Consider the following 24,007-nt stretch of genomic DNA (forward strand, 5'->3'; position numbering starts at 1 on the left):
AACTTTATAATGTAATGAACTTCAATATTCCAGTTTTAATTAGATAAGGGTGCACTATAAATCATTATTATAGCTGATATCAAATCTGAAAAAGTTCTGCTGATGGATATAAATAAGGTTGGACTTGGACATGTATATAGTTAAATGACAGTCCTTTGTTTTTGGGATCATAGAAATTTTTTTTTTTACTCAGTTAGTTTTTCTCTCTCAACTGCTGAAAGTCTCGGTCTTTGTCTATGTTTCCGTGCTGCAAACCATTTAGTTTTTATTTAGTCACTGTTAACATTGTGCATGAAAGGAACAATAACAGCCAAATTCCCCTTGAAATAAATAAAGTATTTCTGATTCTGATGAATCATATAGTCATAAAGAGTGTGTCGATGTGCTTGTTAAAGTGAATGAAAGCTTAATTTGGCTTGTATTTGTCAGCTATAACTTCATTCTCAGAATATAAAATAATTTAGATTATAAAAAAGTTTGCTTAAAATGTATCTTTAACACCTAAGTTGTACAGTTCTGGTAACCTTAATATGACTAAAGCCACAGTAGAATGAAATATGAAAAGAGAGCAGTATTAACTTTATGGGCACTTTAGACTTGTACTGCTCACTTCAACACCAGAAACATCTATTAAAAACTTCAGATACTCTTCTTCACTAGGACGGTGTATTGAAGGTTCCTTCCATTAAAACATCACCACAACAGGCTTCATTTAAATATATTTAAAAAAAAGAATAAAGTAAAGTGACATCGCCTCTGTGTCGCCAACTTCAAACCACAGATGTGAATCAAATAGAGGTCATCCTGAGTCATCAAGAGCCTCTGCTGGTGATCATTATCGGAGCATACAGGATGGAATAGTTTCATAAGAAATTATATAATCTGCCTCTTTGACAAAGCACCTTCTGTTGAATAATTGCAGTTCATGTTAATATTTACATTTGAGGAGTTTGGCTCAAGCACTTTAACTTGATGAAAAGTATTTTCTGTGAGATCATTTGCAACTAGAAAAGAGGGAAGCTAAGGGTGGACTTCGAGCTTAAGAACACAAAAAAATACCATTTTCAGAAATAATGTTCTAACTTTCCAGAAGATGTCCAAAAGGCTTGCCACACTACCAAATGTGTGGGGTTTTTTTTGTTTGTTTTTACACAAGCAGTATATTAAACTTATTGTATTAAAGGTAACTGTGGTGTTGAGGTAGGTATTGTGTAAATGTACTCAAATGAGGCACAAAGGTTATCCCACCAAGATCTTTTTCTTTCTGCCAAGGTCAGAACATAGACACACAGTTTAATTCTATCAGGTCCATTAGGAATTTGTTTTTGTGAACATGCTAAAAGCTGTATTTGTAAAAGAGTGAGGCTACTTCTCCCCTATTTCAGCCTAACAAAAGCACAACACCAACTAAAGTGTATGTCATAAATACTGATTAATGCAAAGCAGAGCAACAGAAGATTCACAACATTCATAACATGTAAAAGCTTGCACGGCTTACCCTAAATCCTAAACATTAGATCATGATGTAATCCCAAGGAAAAGAAAGCAACAAGAGGAAATTAGTCATGAATGAATTATTAATCCTGTTTAATGGACAAATACAATTTCCAGAACATTAATATAAATGCCATATTCAACATTTAAAATAATGGCTGAAAGACGGAAGGAACATTCCTGCCTCTTCCAAACACAGCACATGCTGCTATATGCGTTTAGTCCTACAGCCAAACTGGATTAAATATTTGCTAATACAAAATATATTTTGATTTAGTAATTAGGCATACTCCCATGTTCATGTAAACATTTAAACTTTTATAAAGTTGCCATAAGATTTGGTTATGGAATAAGTCAACATGTTCAATCTTAAAGAAGAAGCTTAGTATGTTGAGAGACACTTTTTTCTGCGTTTGAGGGTTGATACAACAAACCCAACACTGATTTGCTTAGCTTTGCATGATGAGTGAAAACAGTGGCAAACAACTCGTCGACGAGCACTTCCAAAACAAACTTATCAATGTGTTACAATGCCTTTCTTAATACAAAATAAAACACTGGAAATGATTTAAGCTAAGCTAACTGGCTGCTTGTTGTGAGTCTTATAATTTTGTTGGCACATGGGTGATATCTAATCTTTTCATCTACAGTTTAATGGCATATGTTTATGTTTCTTCTATTACATTTAACCATAATCCATATTGCCTTGTGTGTTTTATAAAAGAAAAACATTTTGATCGAATGTATACCTGAAACGATACCCCACATCTGAGATACTCATCTATGTTAAGGGTAAAATGACAATGTCTTTGTGTTGCTAATTGGCTCTCATCAAACAACACAAAGTCAGAGGACCTTTAAGAGTTATTTTAATGTGAGAATAACAAATAATAAAATAATAATCCCCATCCTCAATTAAGCTTTTTGTTTCCCACCAACTCTATACTGATAAGTACATGGCTCTGAGCTGTTATAGGTTTCCTAATTTCTGCAGTTGTCCACTCAATTCCCACAGATCAGTAACCACACACCCCAAGGCACATGATGAAATGTTAAATCCAAAACAACATTGCTGCTGTGTGATTTTATTTTGTGTTACTGTCGGTTGAAGCTTCACAAAGTATAAGCAGTTTAAAAGATTTGTGTAAAAAAATATCACAAGTTTTGTTTGTATGCAGAAAGTTTGAATCGCATGACACGTTTAACCTGTGTAAATAAGATAATCCGACAGTCTCCAATCTGACCAGCAAAGAGGAGAGTCATCAACAAAGAAATGATAAAGTACCAATAAAATACCTCCCAACACCACAGGAGAAGCAGGCACAAAACAGAAACAGCGGAGGACACCAGCAAACCTGAACAGCAAGTGAGCACCAAGATGAGACATGGTTGCCACTTCCTGTCCCACAGCAGACAGGAAGGACATCAATCTGAACAACGACGTAACAAAGAAGCAGCTATAAAAGATACTCCTGCTGTGGGGGAGAATTTCCTTCACATGATGAAGACATCAGTATTTTTTTTCCAAACCTTGTCTAGGTTCACACAAAATAATGCAACCACTGTTCTACTAAGTGTTTCCTGCTTGGTTAGGAACCATAAAAAAAATATCACATTTTCTTGTTGTGCTGACTCTTATTCAGAAATTTGTAAAGTTCACATCGACACACAGTTTCTATTTAATGAAAACTTTACGTAGGCAACAAATACTGTACGGACAAAACAACTGTTCAAAAACTAAGGTCAGTATTTGCAACACATAGCATTAAGACCAAGGGGACCTTGTTGGTGCAAGGTCTTTTCCCAGGTTCAAAAAGCTGCATAAAGACTAAAAACAAACACACTCTTCTCATTTGTGCATTTTCGTGCATGTTCATACTCTGCTTTGTTTACCTCTACATGCAGCTTTTTGAATTTCACTCAGACTTGAACAGGCAAAGTAACGGTTGCAGGATCAGACAACCATCTAAAGTGTGTGTGTGTGTGTGTGCATTTTGATTATTTAGAGAAGGGAGACTGATGCATCCTCATCAGTTCATTAAACCAAAGACCCCCTTCTCTCTCTGCTGCTCCAAGTCCATCAATAAAACAGTAGGCCCTGGTGAGTTGTTGGCTGGGAGGCTTCACCTGACGACTCTGTCCCCACACTGAAATAAATTCTCCCTGGAGTGAGTTCGTCACGTCCTCAGCTTCAAGATAACCGTGGCCAGGATGAGGAAGAAAGTGTTCCAGCCCAGAGTGACTGCAAAGCCTCGCCACACCATCATCCGAGAGAGACCCCAACCTGTCAGATACATGTTTACATTCACCGTTTGCAAGAAGCAATTATTTTATATAATATCTAAAACATTCAGCCACACAAAAATGATAGCAATAGGACATACAGTTTTTAAGTAAAAGTTAGCTTAGCAGAGCAAAATAACAGGCATGAGAGTTAGCCTGGTTATTTTAAAAGGCACGTTGACTCGCAAAAAAGCTCATTTATAATTAAGTTAAACATTACTGTTGGAATTGATATAACAAAGGACAAACATTGAGCCAGCATACTATCTTTTCATAATTGTCAAACACGTGACAGTGGTATATATTATAGTGTACAAAACAGCAAAGCTGTTTGAACACATAATGACTTTTTTTCATTGAGCAATTAGTATCAGGCAGATGAGAAAATGAATGGAAGATGAAAGATGAAAAAGTGTTTTTAACATTTAATGTCATGTTTTTTGATTGTTTGGCTTCAGATTTAATGAAACACTTTGCTCCCAGCAAACTGTATTTCTGTTTGCTTTTAAAGTATTAATGGCTAATGGCAGCCATTAATTATTACTGCAGTGTAACCTACAAATGACTAAACAATAATTTCAGCCAACTCCTGATAATACTGGTTTCAGTATCTGATCAGCGATGCTAACATGTTGTTATTATGTGGACATAAAATGATCCAGGCTGTCGTGAATGCAAGAAGCAAAAGATGGAAATAATGCTCAATATGGGGTTTGATACTCGCACTCAAGTGAATCCAATCAGTGACTTTCAACACAGTTGTAAAGAAAGTTTCAGTTAATCTCCCAGATTACATCGTGACACTGTTGACATCTGCCCTTGTCTCATCTTCCACTCCACTCCACTCTGTGGTAAGGTTTTCAAACAGGAAACAGCTCCTCGGACTTCCTGTGCTAAGTGTGTATCTAGTAACATGGAGGAGCTCAGGCTGTCGTCTGGTTTATTGTTCAGAGTCAATTAGGTCAGGAGATGGAGAAAGATTGGGAAACAGAAAGAAACCACGACACCTTTCATTCCAGGAAGCTGAGCTACACAGGATCCAGGCTGATTAATGATTTAGACAACTGCCTGGCACAAAGGATGAGTTGCTTATAACAATCTGCGCCATGTGCACGCTAACTACACAGCAGACATGTCACAGCGGCTTGTATTATGCAACTGATGAGCGTTGTGTAACATGTAAAGTACATGTATATTACCTCTGTACATGATACAGCGAAGAGCTTCTGATGCGTACGTCTGAGGCAGAGCGAGGCTAATGTAGCGCAGAGGATACGGGATACACTCCACGGGCCAGATGATACCTGCAGCACAGGACAGAGAGGACGCTGGGTAAGACTTCATTTACAAGAGCTTTTAAAATACAGGAACTTGAGTTGTATTTGTGTCAACCAAAGAAGGCAGGTTCATTTATTAGCTGTCACTGAAACACAGTAATATCATACAATCATCATCAGCACAGAGTTGAGCTATAATGGCTTTTTTTATTGATCACCAAATATCCATGTTTGGATTTTGAGGTCAAGAATAAAGTTTGAACTGATGATGCCAGACTGCTTTAAATAAAATGTCTATCTAATCATTAAAGACACTTTTAACCAGGCAACTGCTTACAAAAAAACTGTAATGAGTAAAATGCAAGGTGTTAAAGTGTTTATGTATTGCACGTTGCTGTGTTCACTAAGTTTTAATATTAGAGTTCAACAGCTGGATCAGCAGCTGGATGGAGGCTGTCAAATGACTGCTCCAGTAGGTTTTATTTACACTTTGGCACACAGGAGTCCTCTTCCTGATGGAGGATGTTCCTACTCAGATGAGAGGGGACGTTGAGAGTTTATGATTTATGATGTTTGTTTTATGACTACCAGGTGGTGCGGGTTCTAATTCGGCTTATTATTCTATATCTAATGAGGCTACGTAGGACTACCTGGAGCCATCTTTTCTGAACTGTAGTTAATGGGTGTGAATGATAGAGTGTATTGAAAGATGGACGTCATGACAGCTACCAAAAAGTGAAGCAAAAAAAAAGCCTACATTACAGACTAAATGTATTTATAGATCATGAGCTCTGCTACTCTATGTTGACATATAAGATACTGTATGTGACCAAGATATGCTAGGAAATGTGTTTGGATGTGGAATGACCTGATCTGATGGATCTTTTCTGCTCTATCATTAAGTTTAATGTTGTCTAAAATTACTTGACCAGCTGATCCTTAATTATTATTGTGCAGATTCAGTCTCTAAATGATGTCACCAGCACAAGATGTCAGCAAAAAAGTACAAGTACTATTCACATATCTTGGTTGAAAATTGCTTTAACTACTCGACTTTACACTTTTTCATGATAACTTTCAGAGAGAACAGGCTTTCTTGGCGGCTGGTTATACCAACGGATAGACAATATAATGGTGAAACTGACCACAAGTTTTACATGAACTTAAACAACATGTCCTACCACTGATGATGAGGTTGGGGTAGAAGATGCCCAGGGCGGCCTGATTGGCATTCTGCTCGTCATCTATAGCGGCTGAGATGACGAGGCCAAACGATATGCCGGTGATACCCTGCAGCACGATGAGGATGATGACCAGCGCCAAGGAGCCTTCATTAGGAATCTGCAGTGAGAGAGAGAGAGAGAGAGAGAGAGAGAGAGAGAGAGAGAGAGAGAGAGAGAGAGAGAGAGAGAGAGAGAGAGAGAGAGAGAGTTACCCATGAAGCTGCAGTGGACGTCATAGTGAAATCATACCAAAATCTGAACTCCTGAAGAAGATGCAAAAAAGGTGTAAAGATACTGTATAACTAATAATGTAATAACATAAAACACCATCAAATCAACAAGCTCCAAATATTACACACCTGCAAATCTGAACTCTTGTCACATGGTTTAGATGAAATCTAACTAAAGTTGAGTTTATGTTTGTTAGAGTCAGAATTTCTGCAAGTTTCAACATACAAGTTTTCTTTGTTGCCTCGACTGTTCACAACAGTTCACAAAGTAAAGAACCACAATAGGTAAAAAGTAAACAGCCATTCTTATGCATTACAATAATATTATTATATTGCTTTAGTTGTTTGATAATATACAGCAAAATTAACGAGTCGGTTGTACTGTCTATGTTGTCCAAGGAAGAAAAATACAAGGAAAATAATACTCTCTGATGTTTTGTACTGTTCTTCAGCCAGCAAGAACTGGAAAAAATGTCACTGCTGATTAAGTTTGGTTGTAAATCACAGAGACAGAGAGGGAGTGGAGACAGAAAAGAGGCTTTACACAACAGATAATGTTTAAAAAAGTCTGCAGACTCAGCTCAGAAGATATAGAGCTGATAACTCTTTTAACGTTGAGAGATTCTGAATTCATGAGAATGCAGTGTGTGTGTCTGTGTGTGTGTGTGTCTGTGTGTGTGTGTGTGTGTGTGTGTGTCTGTGTGTGTGTGTGTGTGTGTGTGTGTGTGTGTGTGTGTGTCTGTGTGTGTCTGTGTGTGTGTGTGTATGTGTGTGTGTGTGTGTGTGTATGTGTGTGTGTGTGTGTGTGTGTGTCTGTGTGTGTGTGTATGTGTGTGTGTGTGTATGTGTGTGTGTGTGTGTGTCTGTGTGTGTGTGTATGTGTGTGTATGTGTGTGTGTGTGTGTGTGTGTGTGTGTCTGTGTGTGTGTATGTGTGTGTATGTGTGTGTGTGTGTGTGTGTGTGTGTGTATGTGTGTGTGTGTGTGTCTGTGTCTGTGTGTGTCTGTGTGTGTGTGTGTATGTTCCTGCACTTGTTCTCCGTGTGTTAAGACACTATCTGTCTCCAGTGGCAACGTGCAAAAATAGACCTGCACTGAGAGGCCACATGACTACTCGGTTGCCACAGCAATCATGGACTGTTGTCGTGGCGATCGCACAGTGATCCCTGGATACAGAGCCAACGTAGGAAGTGATCATGCAGCAGTAGTCTCTTTGGACCTCGACACCTTAATTAACACACATGGACGCTATCACACGTGCACATATACAACCATAAAACCATGTGCCTGCGCTGACTGAACACAAAGATATAGGTAAAAACATTTACCCGCAAACTTACATAATATATATCCTCTCATGTCGGAGGGCCTCTCCCTGTATTGATTCATTTCACGTTTAATGGTATTCAATAATGAACAACATTCCTTGCATTCCTATTGGTTTGCTGTTCTCACAGTAAACATGACCCCACTGACCTCCAGCCGGTGCTTGACGCACACAAGGTTTACACCAAAAGGCCCTCTATGTACAAGGTCAAGAAGATTATTTAATGATGATGTACCCTCCTTGACTGTTATGAAACTAATCATGGCTCAAATGTGACATCGTTTAAGTCACATTTTGGATGATGTCGTAAACAGGCTCCAGTCTGAACTACAGCGTCTTTCCCTGTAATGTCCTTCTTTACTCTCTCTATCGCTTACTTCCTACTCGATCCACTGTCCTGTCCAAATCAACCAATTTAATAATCCCCCATCTATATATATCAACTCTGTTCCAGTCTGAGTAAGAGTACACAGAGCCTGTGGACTGTTTTCCAAATATTGACATTTCAAACAACAAAGAAGAATAAGAGGTGAATGTGTACCTGTGTTTAGCAGAATATAAATGGTTAAAAATCACTGTTAAGAAGTCTGCTGTCCCTGTGTGATGAACTTGACTGCTTTTTCATTGACTGCTTTACTACTTTATTATGTTTCTGTTGTGACTTTCCTTGCTGCTGCTCTTAATGTATTTATGCTTCTGCAAAGCACCAGCTGCCAGATCAATAAAGTCTCATCTTATCTGGAGAGCGTACGCTTGTGTTCCACAGTGTGTGTTTTATTTCCCATGTCGGGGGACAAACCTTGAAGACGAGCAGTATGAAGAGGAGCAGCAGGATGATCTGAACACTGATGACAAACAGCTGAGAGAAGAGGTGAGCCAGCATGGTCTCCAAGGAGCTCACACCTGATAGTGAGACAAAAACACACACGTACACATTCAGGAACCTGTAGAGATAACATGCCACTGAACCGAGTTCAACTGATCTCATTGGCTATAAATAGCCATAACAAGCCGAGTATATTTCAAGAAATAAGTTTGTATTAAAGTATAAAAACAAAACAAAACAAAATAACTCCTTCAGTGTGTGTGTGTCTGCTGGAAGACAGCATCTTCTGACTCATCACCGATCATATTACTCCACCTACTGGCCAAGTATTACATTACACTTCAATACCTGTTTACTATTCTTGTGAAAATGTCACAAATGATTCAAATGGAGCTTTAGATTATTATTTTTAGATAATTATTTAGATTATTTTCAAAAAATATGCCTAAAATAAACTACCTGAACTGATGTCATGATGTGTTTAAAGATGCATTTGAATACAGTATTGGCATTTAATAAGTAGAAGTGTAATATTCCTGCAGAGAAATTTGCTCTCACCTGAGACCCAGCATCGATCCAAAAGCCCTTCCTTCCTCTCAATGACGAAGGAGAGAGCTGTCAGACCCACGGCCAGGTAGAAGGTGATGCTGAAGGGCAGAGAAAGACAGAGGGAAATCAAATTAGAGATAAATGGTTTTCATGTTGATAAACAAGGACTATCTTGTTAAAAATGGGTTCCTGAGCAAACAATTTGTACACGTTTTAAACAAAAAGTGACAAGATAAGCGAATAAGCAGCTTCATTTAACGCCTCAAATTCTTTGGCTTTTCTTTCTTTTTCAGAGCTGAAGGACATTAACCAGCTCACATTAAACTGACCTGAGCACAGCTCCAGGGGTCACAAATGTGGTGAAGTCTGTGTTGAGGTCTCCATATATTGGCTCCTCAAACTACAAGATGAAAATGACCAACTTTGTTATAAAGAATGTATCATCAGCAGAAACACACCTGCATTTGTGTATTGTTGTCAAATTATTTCACTTTTTGTGTCGAACTTTTTAAATCACAGAACCATTTTTTAAGAACATTTATGTATTGATAATACACTCTTTAATTCATACTTCAATTTAATGATCAGTTTTTCTCACCTTTATTGGCAGGGCAACCAGGTACGACATACTGCCCAACTTATTCTCCACAAAAGCCTGCCAAAGGAGCAAAGATTAGTATAAGTCTAATGATGGCAGTCAAACAAATGAAGTATAGGACTGTAGCATGCAGATTTACAGATATATAATACATGTGAAGGGAGAGGGTTTAGTTTTATCTCAATGCTGATTTGATTGGAAGAAAAATTAAATATCAACAAAATTAAAAATTAAAAAACATTTGCGCAACAAATGTGATGTTTTTATGAATGAGAGGGTGTTATATAATGTTTGAGTGTTTTCTGTTTGTATTAAACCAAAGCTACAGCTAATATCTTATCATTACACGCCTTACAAGAAACCCATGGACACTTAGAAAATGAGTCAGTCATTGCTTCATGAAGAAAGATAGACATTGACAACTGTTGTCTCTGTCATAAAAATCCTCCTCACAAACTGCCAGTTAGTTTTGGCCATACTGCAGGTACAGTGCAACGCAATGTGTGTTTAAAGTTGGTCCCCAACAGTGTGTCAACATGACTAATAACAGAACATTAAGATTTATTTTTCACCTCAAATGCCTGGTGTAGTTTCTTCTGCAGCATGACGGCAATTTGTCTATCTGAAGAAAAACATTACCAACAAAATAAACATATTTAGGGGAAGTGTAATGTGTTTTATTGTGACTTGATTTCCACTGTCATCTTGTGTGTGTCTAAATATTGTTTGATTTGATTAATTAGAAGCACTGTATTTGTAAGCTTAACAGTTCAATCACATTCAATGTGATTATTATTTAATAAAATAATCACATGAACCTTTGAAAGAATTTTAAGATCTTAAAAGATATGTGAAAATACCTAAATACTTAAAAGCTATTAAATTAAACCATGAAATTGTAATGAAATTGGCTTATCTTAGCAGAAAAGGTACAAGAAAAAAAGGCATCGTACTTGTCATGTCCAGCCACACATGAACTGATCCTCCATCGACCACCTCTCTGGAAACCTGCCGCTGCATCATCCTGTAAAAGCAGGGATATTGTCAAAGGGTAGAAAACATCACTAAGGTAACGTCATCGCTGTAATATTCAGCAGCTGTAAGACTTCAGTGCAGATGTTTCAAAACCAGCAAAATTCAGAGAAACGACATGCACTCTCTCTGAATGATGAAAGTTGATTACAGGTACATTATAAGACAGGTTGTGATGTACTACAGCAGATGTATGTGATGAAAACTTTGGCATTTTTTAAAGATTATTCTTAGACTTTCAGTGCCCTTATCGATATTAAAGTACAGAGGATGGAGTCAGAGACAGATACACGAGAGTAGGAGGTGACTGAGAGTAGGAGTCCAAACAGTGGCTGCTGCTTTGAGGACTATTACCACTGTACTTGGGACACTTGATGTAACCAACAATATGTACATTTTGCACCTTAAAATAATAGTATTTAAGTTAATCTAACAGTACGATGACTTTCAACAGGAAGAAATGCATTCTTATTCGATGGCTGAGGCGAACAGGACTAGACTAGTAACAGATGAAGCTAAGAAGAGAAACAGAAGCAAATACCGAACTAGAAGCTGGACTAGAGTAAATATTAAACAGGCTCTTAAAAGTTGTCGAGTGCTTCGTGAAACAGCAGATAGAAATGCATTAACAGAACATTATAGTGTGACATCTTGCCCAGCATGTAGGTATTAAGTATGGGAAAGTAACAAACCAACAGCAGTGTGCACATCCCTGCAGATGTATTCATAACATAATGTAACAATAGGATCTATTGTTAAGGGGTATCAATGTTGGCTCATGTTGATCAGCTTAACCCGGTAAAGAAAGTCATCAAACCCAAGTGATGTTTCAGGCTGAAATACAAATTGAATAAAAAAATAAATCTATCTTACGCTAAAAAGTTATATTTTTCTATGTCAATCTTCAGGTTAGCAAGATAACTTTATAAGATCTTGATTTACCATTTCAAACCAATTCAAAATTAGCATGCAATTAATTAAGCATCTCCAATGTAGCCATTTAGCCATGGCCATAGACATCATGGTAACAGTTACATACACATACATTGTCCATATAAAAAACAGTTCACAAACAAGCAGACTCATGTTTGCTTAAAACCCGGTATTATTACTGTACCGTGATATTCAACATGGTTCTTTGGCTTCTTACAGTGTCTTTGCCTTCTGCTTGTCAACAGACGCACATTGATAATGATGAGGGCGCAACAGCGTTTCTGACTGAAGACAGAGTAGTTGCACTCAAAGACCATCTGATGGAGCCAAAGCTCAACAAACCAGAATTCTACATATGGATTCTGGACTCGACCGGCCAACTTTGTTGTTGTTTTTGTTTTTGCATACAGCAATGATCCCAAAGTTTGACTCTAAATTGATACTATTGGTTATTAGAAAAAAACTTTTCTGTAGGCAAAACTGTGAGCATTTGTTGAACATTCAGTTTTGTTTGGCCTTAGCCATAAGTAAGGTCCTTTACCTGCTTTTTGTAAACATAACAATGAGCATGGTCTTGTTACCTGCTCTTTTGTTAATGTTAACAGACAAACAGTAAGGTTCTTTACCTGCTTTTGTAAAGTGTCTCGAGATGACACCTGGTATGAATTGACGCTATACAAATAGAGATTGATTGATTGATTGATTAAAAAGAATCTACAGCAAGTCAGAGATAAGTGATAGTAAATTCCATCATGTGTCTACAGAGATGAAATGTAGCTGGCATCCCAGATTTAGATCAGTAACTAATACCGTGAACCCGTTTTTGAACATCATGTTGATTATTTTGTTAGATATTTTAAAGTTTAATAAAATAAACACTCAATCCATAATATCAATCGCTTAATTTACTGAAAATAGTCAAATGTAAGAATATTATGTCACTGTGTGCCTTTTAAGATTTCCAAATCTCTTGAGGTATGTTTTTTAATTGTATTTTTTTTTTTTTAGCAAGAGTTCAAAACCTATACAGTAAATAATGTATTGACCACAATCTGTATATTGATGTATTTTAAACAGTGTAGCATTGCACAAACTCATTAACCATCATGCAATTTACAAAAATATATTAATAGAAAAAGACTGGATGCAAACTCTTTTCTCATATCTTTTTTTTTTTTTTTTTAAATTAAAGCAAAAATATCATCATTTTGATATCCAGATAAAGTTGCTATTGGGTTTTTGTTTTTACAAAATCAAAGGAAGTAATTGCAGCTCTCAGCTTATGTAGGAATGAAATTAAAGAGCTAAAATATTTTCTACACTATGAAGAGACTAAGTAGCATAACCACCTTTTGTCTCCCTCAGGCAGAGTCGTCACATGATTCAGGAGGTATGAGCGTTTGATTGGTCGATTCTAAGCTTTGACCTGCTCAGGTGTGTTAGGGACAGGAAGGACCAGACAGTCTACCCAGTCATCTCACAAACACACACAAACAAAGAAGTGTGATTTAAACCTCGAAAACAACTCGTGCCTTCCATTGCAATGATTGACTCACCCTCACATGTTTCGGAGGTTTGAGCTGGTGTGGATGGATTTGTGTGTGCGTGTGTTTATGTAAGTTAAAAGCTAATAGACGGTGATACAATTAGATGAAAAGAGACTGTGTAAATGAAAAGGGCAAGACAACTTAATTTAAATTAGAGTCATTTTTTGTTTCACTTTCAGCGTCGGTCAGCTTTAGTTCGGATGATAAAATTCTTCACCTTTTGAACAAATTTTAGTTTTTATTCTTTTCGGGGAAAAAAAATCATACTTGATGTCTGCCTGCTCTATTTTGAATTGAATGATTTCATTTTTGGCATATTCAGCTTTTTGGATTAAGTGGGTTTGTATGAATTCAAATAACAATATAGTGAAAATAAATGAAATGAGATTTGCATGTTTTCAGTCAAAAATCAAATAACGAGATATATTGTACATTTGGAGTTGATGGTAGAGTTATTGTCAAAGTCTCAGGAAGGGCCAAGATTATGAATGCAATTTTTAGGGCGACATGATTGTCTGTCCTAAATTCTAATATCCATTCAATAATTGATGAGATATTTACTAAAAGTCTCTTTTTAAAACCTCAAGGATCTGCTTAACACAAAGTCAGCTCACCAAAGCGACGAGGGCTCATTCACTGGTAACTATAAATGTCTGCACCAAAATTGATGGCATGTTGTCAATAGCTTTTTAATTTTTCAGTCAGGAAAGACAAAGCGGACATTGTGACACTAGTGCCATCAAAATATTCCCATTTTGTTTAGCAATGTCTTCTGTGTAACCTTGTGTCACTCTTCTATGTCTAAATGGAGCTCAGCATCATTTCAATCAACTCCTCATTCAACCTCAAACCACTCCCCCTATCTCCTGCTCTGGTGATCAGCTGACTATGGGTGTGTATCAGTTAAGTAATCAACCAACCAGTCTCTGCCTCTCTCAACCAATCACCCTGCTGCTGCTAAATGCTAAAAACAGTCTCTCTCTTCCACAGCCATCCTGTCGTTCCAGTGCAACTGCTGTAAACCTCCTCCGCCCCAGTCACGTCCATCCAGCTCAGCAGGCTCCACATTCACGCTGTAACCCACTCTTCATCACAGCCTCCTTTCCTCTTCACCACCACCAATGTCTAGACTCCATAGGGGGGGCCTCCTATCCTGCGTCAGCCTCATTACCCCTCCGAATACATGGAGTCATCAAGATGGAGTCTAGTCCAAAGACTTTCCATTCACATTTCAGTCTAAATAATTGTCTCACATTATCATTAATAAATAATTGCTCATTCTCAATTAAGTATTTTATGTGTTTTCTTTGGTTGCAGTGAGGTAAAACATTTTGTCTCTGTGTTTATTATGTGTCTTTGTTAAATAACAGTAACAGCCTTCTGCACTTAGCATTGTATTCCAGGTGCATAACATCACGATCATCTGTCTATGCTTTGACATGGATAGATAGGAAGTAAAGTAAAAAAGGAAACACCTGAGGAAAGAAGAGCAGGGAGGTAAACAAACAACAACCGTATTTGTTAAATGTCAACAGAAAAGAGAGCAGAGGAAACAGGAAGAAAAGATAAAATTCTTACAATATCAGACGTGTTTTCTAACATAGAGAAGAGATTAAAGCTGCTGGCACAAGTCGCATACAGTACATTATCAACTCAGATCATGTTGAGCAGCTTAAAGGACACTATGAGGAACTAAACACAAAATCCCTTGAGCTTTATGTGGTTTTGTCAAGTGGGACTTCCATGACACAAGTTTGAGCTCAAAGTTTCAGCAGCTACTGTGAAGGATAGTTTTTTTTTTTTTTTTTTTAATTCAATGTGTGCATCAATTCTCAAAATTCCCACAGTTGCCATATTGACACTTTACACTCAGGGTGGTAAACTCAAATGATGTTGAACCTTTTAACTTTTTTACAATATTATTTAGGTTAATTACTGAATGACGTCAGTGAAAAAGACAATAGTCTTATTATTTACCTTTTTGTCAAGTAGCTAGTGAAGTTCTTGCCAAAGCCAATGACACCCCAGTAATCTCCGTTGTAGATGCCTTCGAAAGCATCTGTATGGGACAAGGGCACCTGAGGATGGAGAGATATCATTTATATAATACCATATGTTCATATTTTTTTATATAAAGTGGCTGATCTTACTGAGTACTCTCACTGATTTCCTAGAAAATGAGAGTCTTTGTGTTTTTTCCCAGTAAAAGGGAAGTGAAACGTGTTTGCTTAAAGACCAATTTAGAACAACAACTGTGAGAAAGGTTGAATAAAGAACAGACATTCTAAGCCGCACAAATAAAACACTGTGAACTCTGGTTGTGAGTGTCAATCATTTATGCCAGAAAAATAAAACAAGATCAACAAAAAACAAACACACAGAATCTACTGATAGTTTTTATGTATCGACATTAATAGCTGGTGAAAAAAGAACAGAAACCACCTGGTTCCTGTTTTGTTGTGACACTACAGAGCGGTCTCATCTAGACTATGATCAACAATCTCATGAGACAGACTGAATGTACCTGGTGCACACTGGAGTTGTCAAGAAAGGAGAGCAGTGATTGGCTGTAAGCGGAGGAAGAGGTCTCGTTGTTCACCACAGCGACCTGGATTCCCTTTGGGTCTCCTCCGACACACAAACAGATCAGAGAGACCTGGATGACGGGCAACAGGAACTGGAAACACAGCGAGCTGCCGAGCACAATTACTTATTGTCACTTCTGCTGTTAATTACTTCACATTCATTTCAACCCTTTTTTTGCTGCAACATACCCTGGCATCCTCTTCATCCGCACCATTGTCTTGATCATTAGAGCAGAGATATTCCTCCACTTTGGCATCACATGTCGGGCTCGCACCTTCCAGTCCGCTATAGGAATACGACAAAAACCCTCTTAAAAGTCATCTCAGAGTAATCGTTACAATTCATTTATTTCTCAAATCATGGAGATTTAGATTCAGATAGTGATAGACCACAGTGATAGACCACAGTGATAGACCACAGTGACCACAGTGGAACAACATGTAAAGAACAACTGTCCGAAATAAGATCGGGGAGAGACAAAAACAGTACCAGAATATTTCGGATCTTCATCTGTAGCTCCTGATCCATCCCTGAGAATCGGTCGACTCTCGTCTCGTCCGCTCTCGAATGATTGGCTGTTCTCTAAAGGCCCTGCCTGTGGACTGGACCATCGTTTAGCGTCCACCTGGTCTGAGTTCTCACACAGCTGCAGGAAGGCGTGCTCCAGAGTCTGCAGTAAAGGGTAATGTGAATAATTAAAGACCAGATCATCAATTTAGAGCATTTTCACCGTGGTTCCTCTCAATAAAGTCTGCTTTCTTAGTATTCGCAGTTTCCTTTGATGGTTTATTATTTAATTCCCAGTACAATGTAATTCTGCCTAATATCATTGATGTATCAGTGATTACAGTATGAGGCACATGAAAAGGTCATTGTTTATGAAATAAGATCGCGTTGCTTATCAGTCCCATGAACAAATTCTCTTTCCTGACGACCACAAACACCCTTGGGTGTCAACATGCCCAAAGCGGGGGGTTTAATGAGTACTTACTGTTGCATTGTGCTGCTTCATGACTGCTTCTGGAGCACCTTCAGCCAGTAAACATCCATTCCTCATGAGACCGACCTGAAATATAACACCATCAGCCTTACATCGACAGAATACTCATTCAATAAATCTAATTGGTGGAGGATTTACTTGTCTTGTAAATTAAAGAAGATTAAAAATGTCTTTCATTTGTTTTTGGTAACCAGTTTTTACCTCTGTAAAACAAGAGATGAATTCAAAACTTTGAATACTATATTCGGTTCCAGTTCACACTTAACCACTTGATCCTGATTGATCCAAAATGTATATTCTGTTTCCAAGGAAAACCCTAAAAAACACGAGGGTAATGAGGCAAGGAGAACATATTGTAGACTAAATAAGGTGTGCAAAAAGAGTACAAACCTTAACTTTACAGTTATACTTAAAACATCCAAACAAAAGTCGCGATATTACATACATTTTGTATGTATGATACCGCTTGACCATCTGCACAAATTATACAAATCTAAAGTGTGTTTTAACACAGCCTGCACTTCATGAAAAGTAAGGCATTGTTTTATATTCCTCTACTAGAAAACAGATCCAACTGAAAGACCAAACAACAAGTTCATCTTTTTCCTCTTTCTCTGACTTATGACTATATTACATTACATACTAATTCTCAAGCAGTTGATCATCACACATTTGTTTAGAACTTTTTTCAGAGGCAGATTAATGCACATTTGTTGCTTTAGTGAGTATTTACAAACCAGGCTATATTTCTTAGTAGGATTAATTATCTTGAGGTTTATGTTTGAGTTTTCTCATTGAAAAGGACTCAACCAAACACCAAACTTTGTGTGTTGACAGACTGCTTCCCATTAATTCTCGTCCCTTAAGATCTATTGTTTTTTCTGTCACAGATAATTAGATTAAATCTCCATTTCCTATGTTTGCATAGCTCAAACTGTCAATAGTTTCACTGTTTGTTTTTTTTGTTTTTTCAAGAAAGGGGCGAAACATATGAAGGGCTTTGTTCTTTAGATAAGTGTACTGCATTCTTGTATGTGTGTATTTATGCTTCATTTGTCCTTGTGTTTACGCTCATGCTGGTTTATGTGTGTGTGTGTGTGTGTGTGTGTGTGTGTATGTGTGTGTGTGTGTGTGTGTGTGTGTGTGTGTGTGTGTGTGTGTGTGTGTGTGGTGTGTGGGGGGAGGGGGGATGGAGCAATCCGTGAATGAATTATCTCACCACGTTGGCTTGCCTGGCCTCTTCGATGTAGTGAGTGGTGATGATAACAGAGACTTTCCCAGTCTTCACAATCTCCACAAGATGCTGCCAAATCCTGAAAACAGACCAAAGAAACAGACAAACTTTATTTTCACTGCGAATTTGCATTATTGAAGACATGTTACAGTATTGCTGCTACACAATGCTGCACATGGTGTTCGGTGGCACCACAGCAGTATTAAGTAAGTGACTTGTCCCCTCTCCAGTAGTCAGACCAACTTCCATATTTTGGTCTACTCTGGGATTATAACCAGTGACCCTCTGGTTCCAAACCAACGTTGCTACAGACTGAGCTTCTGCTGCACCTTATCTTGGAATAAATACAGCTGCAAATCAAACAAGTCAAAACTCTCTTGAGAGCGTTTGCATTTCAAGAATACCCCACTATTAAAGAAAGTATTGTCACATACAATATATCCCTACGGGTATTAATTATATTGTGCCAGTATTTTACAGGTGTTCTGGTGAGTCGACAACCACAACTTGTTTATCTATATATGAATCAGAGAGAGCACACACTGTGAGAGGATATACAGTAGCTATGAGTGTTTGTATAAACTATTTTTTATTTGCACTAATGAATGCTACGTACTTAGCCCTGAGCACAGGGTCGACTCCAACCGTCGGTTCATCAAGGATGAGCAGCTCTGGATTCTGAAGTAGAGCCGCCCCAAGAGACACCCTGCGCTTCTGACCTCCACTGTAACAAACACACACACACACACAAACAAGTGAGATACAAAACCAGGACAGAGGTGAATCTTTACCCACGTCGCTAATGTTCATGTCTCAATCCGAAAGTGGAACAGAAAAAAACCTGCAAGACAAACCTGAAGGACAAACCTGTCAGAAAACACAGAGGGAAACAGTGCAACCTGGCAATGTGAGGAAGGGGCTCTATAAAATAAAATCACTTTTTTTCTGATTATATATATAAATAAATGTACTTTTAAAGGGCATATTTTTGAGTGTTTCACAAAATGAGCTGTTTGATTCTATTCTAGATGGAATTTAAAAAATAAATAAGGATGACACAAAGCAGGAACAGAGGATGAGTTCACAAGCCACAGCGTGTGTTTTTTCATACCAGGAATATCTTTCATATTATTGAGGCACTTGGGAACAGTTTCAAAACCTTTGTGTCACAAACAGCTGCAGTGTTACATTTTAGGACATCATTTACACATTTAAAATATTACACACCACCATAATGTCACCACTAGAGGTTTTTTCATCTCAGAATATAAAAACAACAAAATATCTGACACAATTTATTGGTTTTTATGAGTGGCTTAAAAACTACACTGTCAGTTTTTTTTCTGACATATCACAACCTGGATTTGATATCTTAAAAATAACTCAATGATTCAGGCAGAGATCTGACACAAAATGTGGTCAAATCCCTAACAATAAACATTTACTTTCCATTTATGGTAAGAGAACAAGCCTTTTGGTCTTTATAGGATGTTCCTATGTGAAGAAGATACAAATAGTTTTAGGTGATGTAAGGCAAGTTTGTCTCCAAAATCAGAGCACAGAATGGAGCAGAATACTAGGAGTGAGACACTTCATATCAGATCAGTGTTTCAATGGGATAATAAACATGTCGCACATTGCAAACTGAGCAGCCAATCACGGTTCCAGGTCATGGGTTAAACCTTGAGTCTTAGGTGCATAACTAAGAAAAAAAAAAGGAGCGATTTTTAAACTTTGTCTTTTATATAAAAGCTCCAAAATAATTGCAACTATGGAGAAAAAAAACTGTTTAAATTGCCAGAGCGGAAAGTTGTTGTCGTGATTGTGCAACGTTATTTTTTGTGGTGGACATGTTAGTAGTTGTATATTTGTTTTGTCTTGATTGTGTACATTTCCCCCTTATTCGACTTCGGAAATTTTTCCTGATGAAAAGTTAAAAACTCTCTCTTGTCATCTTGAGTTATAACACTGAGTTCACATTCATGACCAACAAATCCGAATTGTTTTATGAGCCCTGGGTTTACAACCTGCAGAGGAAAGTGGCGTCATTTTTCAGGTAAATCAGGTCAAAGTCCAGTAGCAGTAAAAACATTGATCTGATTTCATAAACCAACTCAATTCACCACAATGTAAACCAAGACTCAATGTAACATTACACATCAATTACTGAGCAAAGCAGATCTGATGTTGTCAATGTGCAGTTACATTTTCAATAAGTGGACTTCAATGAGTCAAAATCCATTATTATGCTAGTTAATGATAGCTGAAAAGTACTTCTGTTGAATGTTTGTTCGCATACTTTTGTCTATTGTTTGAAAATGTTGTCCAAAGTTCACCTCCGGTCAATTAAAGAAGTTGAGTTGAGTGTGTCCACGATAAGATTAATGTTTAAACAGTTTTATGAGGCACAATAAAGTTGACTTACATTACTCCTGCTATCACACATCTGTGTTTTTACCTGAGATTGCGGACCAGACTGTTCTTCTGAGGTAGATCTAAAAAGTCAACCAGGAAATCCATGCGAGCCTGGGTGTCCTTCGATGCCAGGCCATGGATTCGGCCAAAGAAGGTCAGGGTGTCACTGATGGTAAACTCATTGTATAATGCCAGCTCCTGTGCAAGACAGAGAGGGATTTTTTTGACCTAATCAATTTGTAAACCTTTGGTCTTTTATCTGTCTATTCGATGCATTATAACGCCAAAGTTCACGTGTCTTTCACAACGAATAAGACCTTTTTTTGTAGAAGAATGACTTTGAGAAATAACAACCTGATTCATAAAAAACTTTTTTTCTACCTTGAAAAAATAATTTAAATGTTAAGCGTCCAATCACAAGCCAACTTCAAAGGTTTGTATCAAAATGAAACACACTAAAAAAATGTAACGTATGAATCTGCTTGATGACAGAAAAGTAACAGAGGATTACAATTCTGATAAAGTATTTAAATTCAAATTTGGGTTGTTGACATCTTTCAATACTGTGCAACAGAACCAGTTTATTCAGAGCTGAAACAGCCTTAGTCAGCCTTTTGGTCTGCAGGCATCTCTCCACTATATTCCCTTGATGATAAAACAAAAGATTAAAATGAATTACGGTATATTTACGTATGGTAAATGTTTAACGATTGATCTGTTCACCTACAGGAAAAACAACATCCACCACAAAACAATGCTTAGGAAAAACACATAAATCATTAATATGTCAGAGCTGCATTTGCTCTACTGCTTTCTGTGAGACCTCTGACTTCACATTTTCTTAGAGTTTGGAAGGATTACTGCCCAGATTTCTTAGGACTTTTTTTAAACTTAAAGGATTAACAGCTTAAATAGTGGTACATGCACATTTTTATATTGCAATGAATGAGTTGCATTGTATATTTTCTAGCTTCTTTGTGTGACACAAAAGTCACGAGTCAGCGGATTTTATTACATTGTGACTCCAAACCGCAAGAGCCAAGTTCATCACAGCGGTACAACATGAAGAACAGATGAGGTGTCACATTTCTTCCTCTCTGGGTCACAGATCACTTCTTACAGAGATGGATGCGGTGCTACAGGATACACCCAGCATGTGTGTGTTATCATGTTCATCAGATACCCAGTGTGACGATAGTCACTCAGGTACAGACCACTGACTGCAGCGGAAGCTAAATTAGCAAAGTCCCTGAGTGAGACACTTCAGGATGTAAAGAGCAGCTCCCTGATGTGGATGTTGCGGTAAGAGTTTTCTTAAAAAACCCCACAGCTACACAAAAAAAAGGTATTAAGGTTGAGCTGAGTGATGGAGTAATTGGAGTAAATGCTGACCAATAGCAGTCAAGAATTGCACTGGGAATCTGAAAGCCAAATGTAAAACTTTGAAAGTAATTCTTAAGTTGCTGTAATACAAGCACACCATTTAAAATGCACCTTTGTCATATTTATGTCTATATATTTCTAAAGATGATATTGGGGGTTATTATCTATTTTCATATTTTATTTGAACACCATTGCATTTTTGAGAACAGAAAACAAAGAATTCCGGTGAACGTTTTTATTATCATGGTATAATTACAGACACATGGTTAGCAGACTTTATTTTCACTTTTACAGCATTAAACATCATAGGATCTTCTGGGTAATAGTGATGACCTGACCAAGACCAATTGCATCGAATCATTGTAATAGTTCAGGTTTAATAATGGAAACAGAACATTGTCGAGCTTCTGTGGCTTTCAGTAAGTGCAGGGCAATTGTTTTCCTCAATGTTGTTTTTGGTCTGTCCTGAACCAAAAGGATGTGCATATACAGTAACCACAATCCTTTAATGCTATGAAACTGTCTGTGTTTGGCTAGCTTCTTGTTCTGAACATTAACATGTGATTAAATTGTCATTTGGGAGGAAAGGAAATGATTGAATACAGTTAAGAATATTGAACATGTCGTGTTAAAGCGGTGAACTTTCATAAGTTTGTGACTTTTGCAAATATTTTGAGGAATTTAGGGCAAATAAGTATTGGCAATCTTTTAATTAATACAAGCAAGAGCAAGAGCGTTTTTCTACAGTCCCCATGAAGTGGTTCATTTACATAAAAAGCTAAAACTGTATATCTATTCATGTGTGAAAAAAAACACATTTGAAAATGTAGTGTTTACCTGTGGCATGTATCCCACCATCCTCCCCGGCACTTCATGACCCGGAAACGCAGGTGGCTTCCCCAGAACAGTAATGTTACCCCGCGAGATTTTCAGAGTTCCCACCATGCATTTGAGCAGTGTTGTCTTCCCACATCCACTTGGCCCCAGCAGGCCATAACTGCAACGCAGAATCAGAACAATGTCAGATAAAGCCAGATCACGTTCGTGACCAGTAAAGCTGTAATATGGTTTTGTTTTGTTTTCACGTTTGTTTGTTTGTTTGTTTGTTTTAGAAAAACTGCACAATCACAGAATATGAATGGCATACTACTTTTAAAGTTTCATTTATACAAGAAGCAGACCATATTTGAGAGTTTTGTGGTTATTTTTTCATAATAACCGATCAGTGCTTTCTGAGGTGTAAGTGACTCTACAGTGTAAAAAAAATACAGTCGTCCTAAATACAAGAAGAATAAATAAAGAGAAGTGGCGGTTAAGAAAAAAAGGGAAACAGATAAATGTCTGAGTTTTTAGATGTGATGATAAATTGGTGTCTGTACGCTTCACTCACATGTGTCCCTGTGGCACAGTCAAGTTGAGGTTGCTGAGGACCTTCAGTTTGCCGTAAGACCGGCACACGTCTCGACACCGGATCGCATACCCCTCCTGTCCAGCAGGCAGAGAAGCTTCCAAGTCAGCCTTCATATTCACCGCTTTCAGCTGGAAGAGAAGTCAATACTTCAATGAACATCAATAACAATCTTCATGGACTGTCTGTCTATCCATCTCAGCACAGAGAGTGAGATGCCTACGTTGTCTTCTATATGCCGATACAGTATAAAGGCTACTACTTAAAACACTAATACTTATAGACTGCACCTCATGCCACACTTTATCTTTGTTTGAACATATTTCCTTTATTCAGAAGAAGCTCTGTGGCAGGTACTCATGTTTGTTTTGTGGCTTTAAGATATGATGCTGCTGTGTTTGAGATGTGTGTATTGTCAAGAGCCAAATAAAGCTCACATTCCAGCCACCGAACAAACTGATATATTTCAGTGTTGCAATCGCTCTTTACAATCTTTTTCCAAGAAGCATGTTGTTTACACTTTAGTCACTGAAGCGGTTTTCATTGTGTTACTAAAATATGTAGAAAAGGAAGCTCGAGTGAGCTTCTTTTTTTTTTCTCTTTTATCTCATCTAGCAGTTCCCTTCTGATATGAAAAGTACAGATAAGCACCTGCGCTTCACT

At 37.6% G+C, this 24,007-nt stretch overlaps 1 protein-coding gene across 1 annotated transcript in view; it reads right to left on the reverse strand.

Moving 5' to 3' along the window:
* Positions 1-1,186: 1,186 nt before the first annotated feature.
* abch1 (ATP-binding cassette, sub-family H, member 1) overlaps positions 1,187-24,007 on the reverse strand; it is a 29,546-nt gene continuing 6,725 nt past the window's right edge. Inside the window, exons 3-21 of the mRNA XM_079363035.1 lie at positions 23,327-23,475; positions 22,774-22,933; positions 20,597-20,751; positions 18,755-18,862; positions 18,124-18,217; positions 16,896-16,970; positions 16,394-16,574; positions 16,093-16,189; positions 15,843-16,011; positions 15,296-15,396; positions 10,760-10,830; positions 10,379-10,428; positions 9,807-9,863; positions 9,538-9,608; positions 9,218-9,306; positions 8,633-8,736; positions 6,236-6,395; positions 4,977-5,081; positions 1,187-3,778 (exon numbers count right to left, since the gene is read on the reverse strand). Coding sequence (XP_079219161.1) covers positions 3,672-3,778; positions 4,977-5,081; positions 6,236-6,395; positions 8,633-8,736; positions 9,218-9,306; positions 9,538-9,608; positions 9,807-9,863; positions 10,379-10,428; positions 10,760-10,830; positions 15,296-15,396; positions 15,843-16,011; positions 16,093-16,189; positions 16,394-16,574; positions 16,896-16,970; positions 18,124-18,217; positions 18,755-18,862; positions 20,597-20,751; positions 22,774-22,933; positions 23,327-23,475 — 2,103 coding nt within the window. The 3' untranslated portion in view covers positions 1,187-3,671. The remainder of the gene's footprint in view (positions 3,779-4,976; positions 5,082-6,235; positions 6,396-8,632; positions 8,737-9,217; positions 9,307-9,537; positions 9,609-9,806; positions 9,864-10,378; positions 10,429-10,759; positions 10,831-15,295; positions 15,397-15,842; positions 16,012-16,092; positions 16,190-16,393; positions 16,575-16,895; positions 16,971-18,123; positions 18,218-18,754; positions 18,863-20,596; positions 20,752-22,773; positions 22,934-23,326; positions 23,476-24,007) is intronic.

Source organism: Symphodus melops, assembly GCF_947650265.1.
Source record: "Symphodus melops genome assembly, chromosome: 15".
Lineage (NCBI taxonomy): Eukaryota > Metazoa > Chordata > Actinopteri > Labriformes > Labridae > Symphodus > Symphodus melops.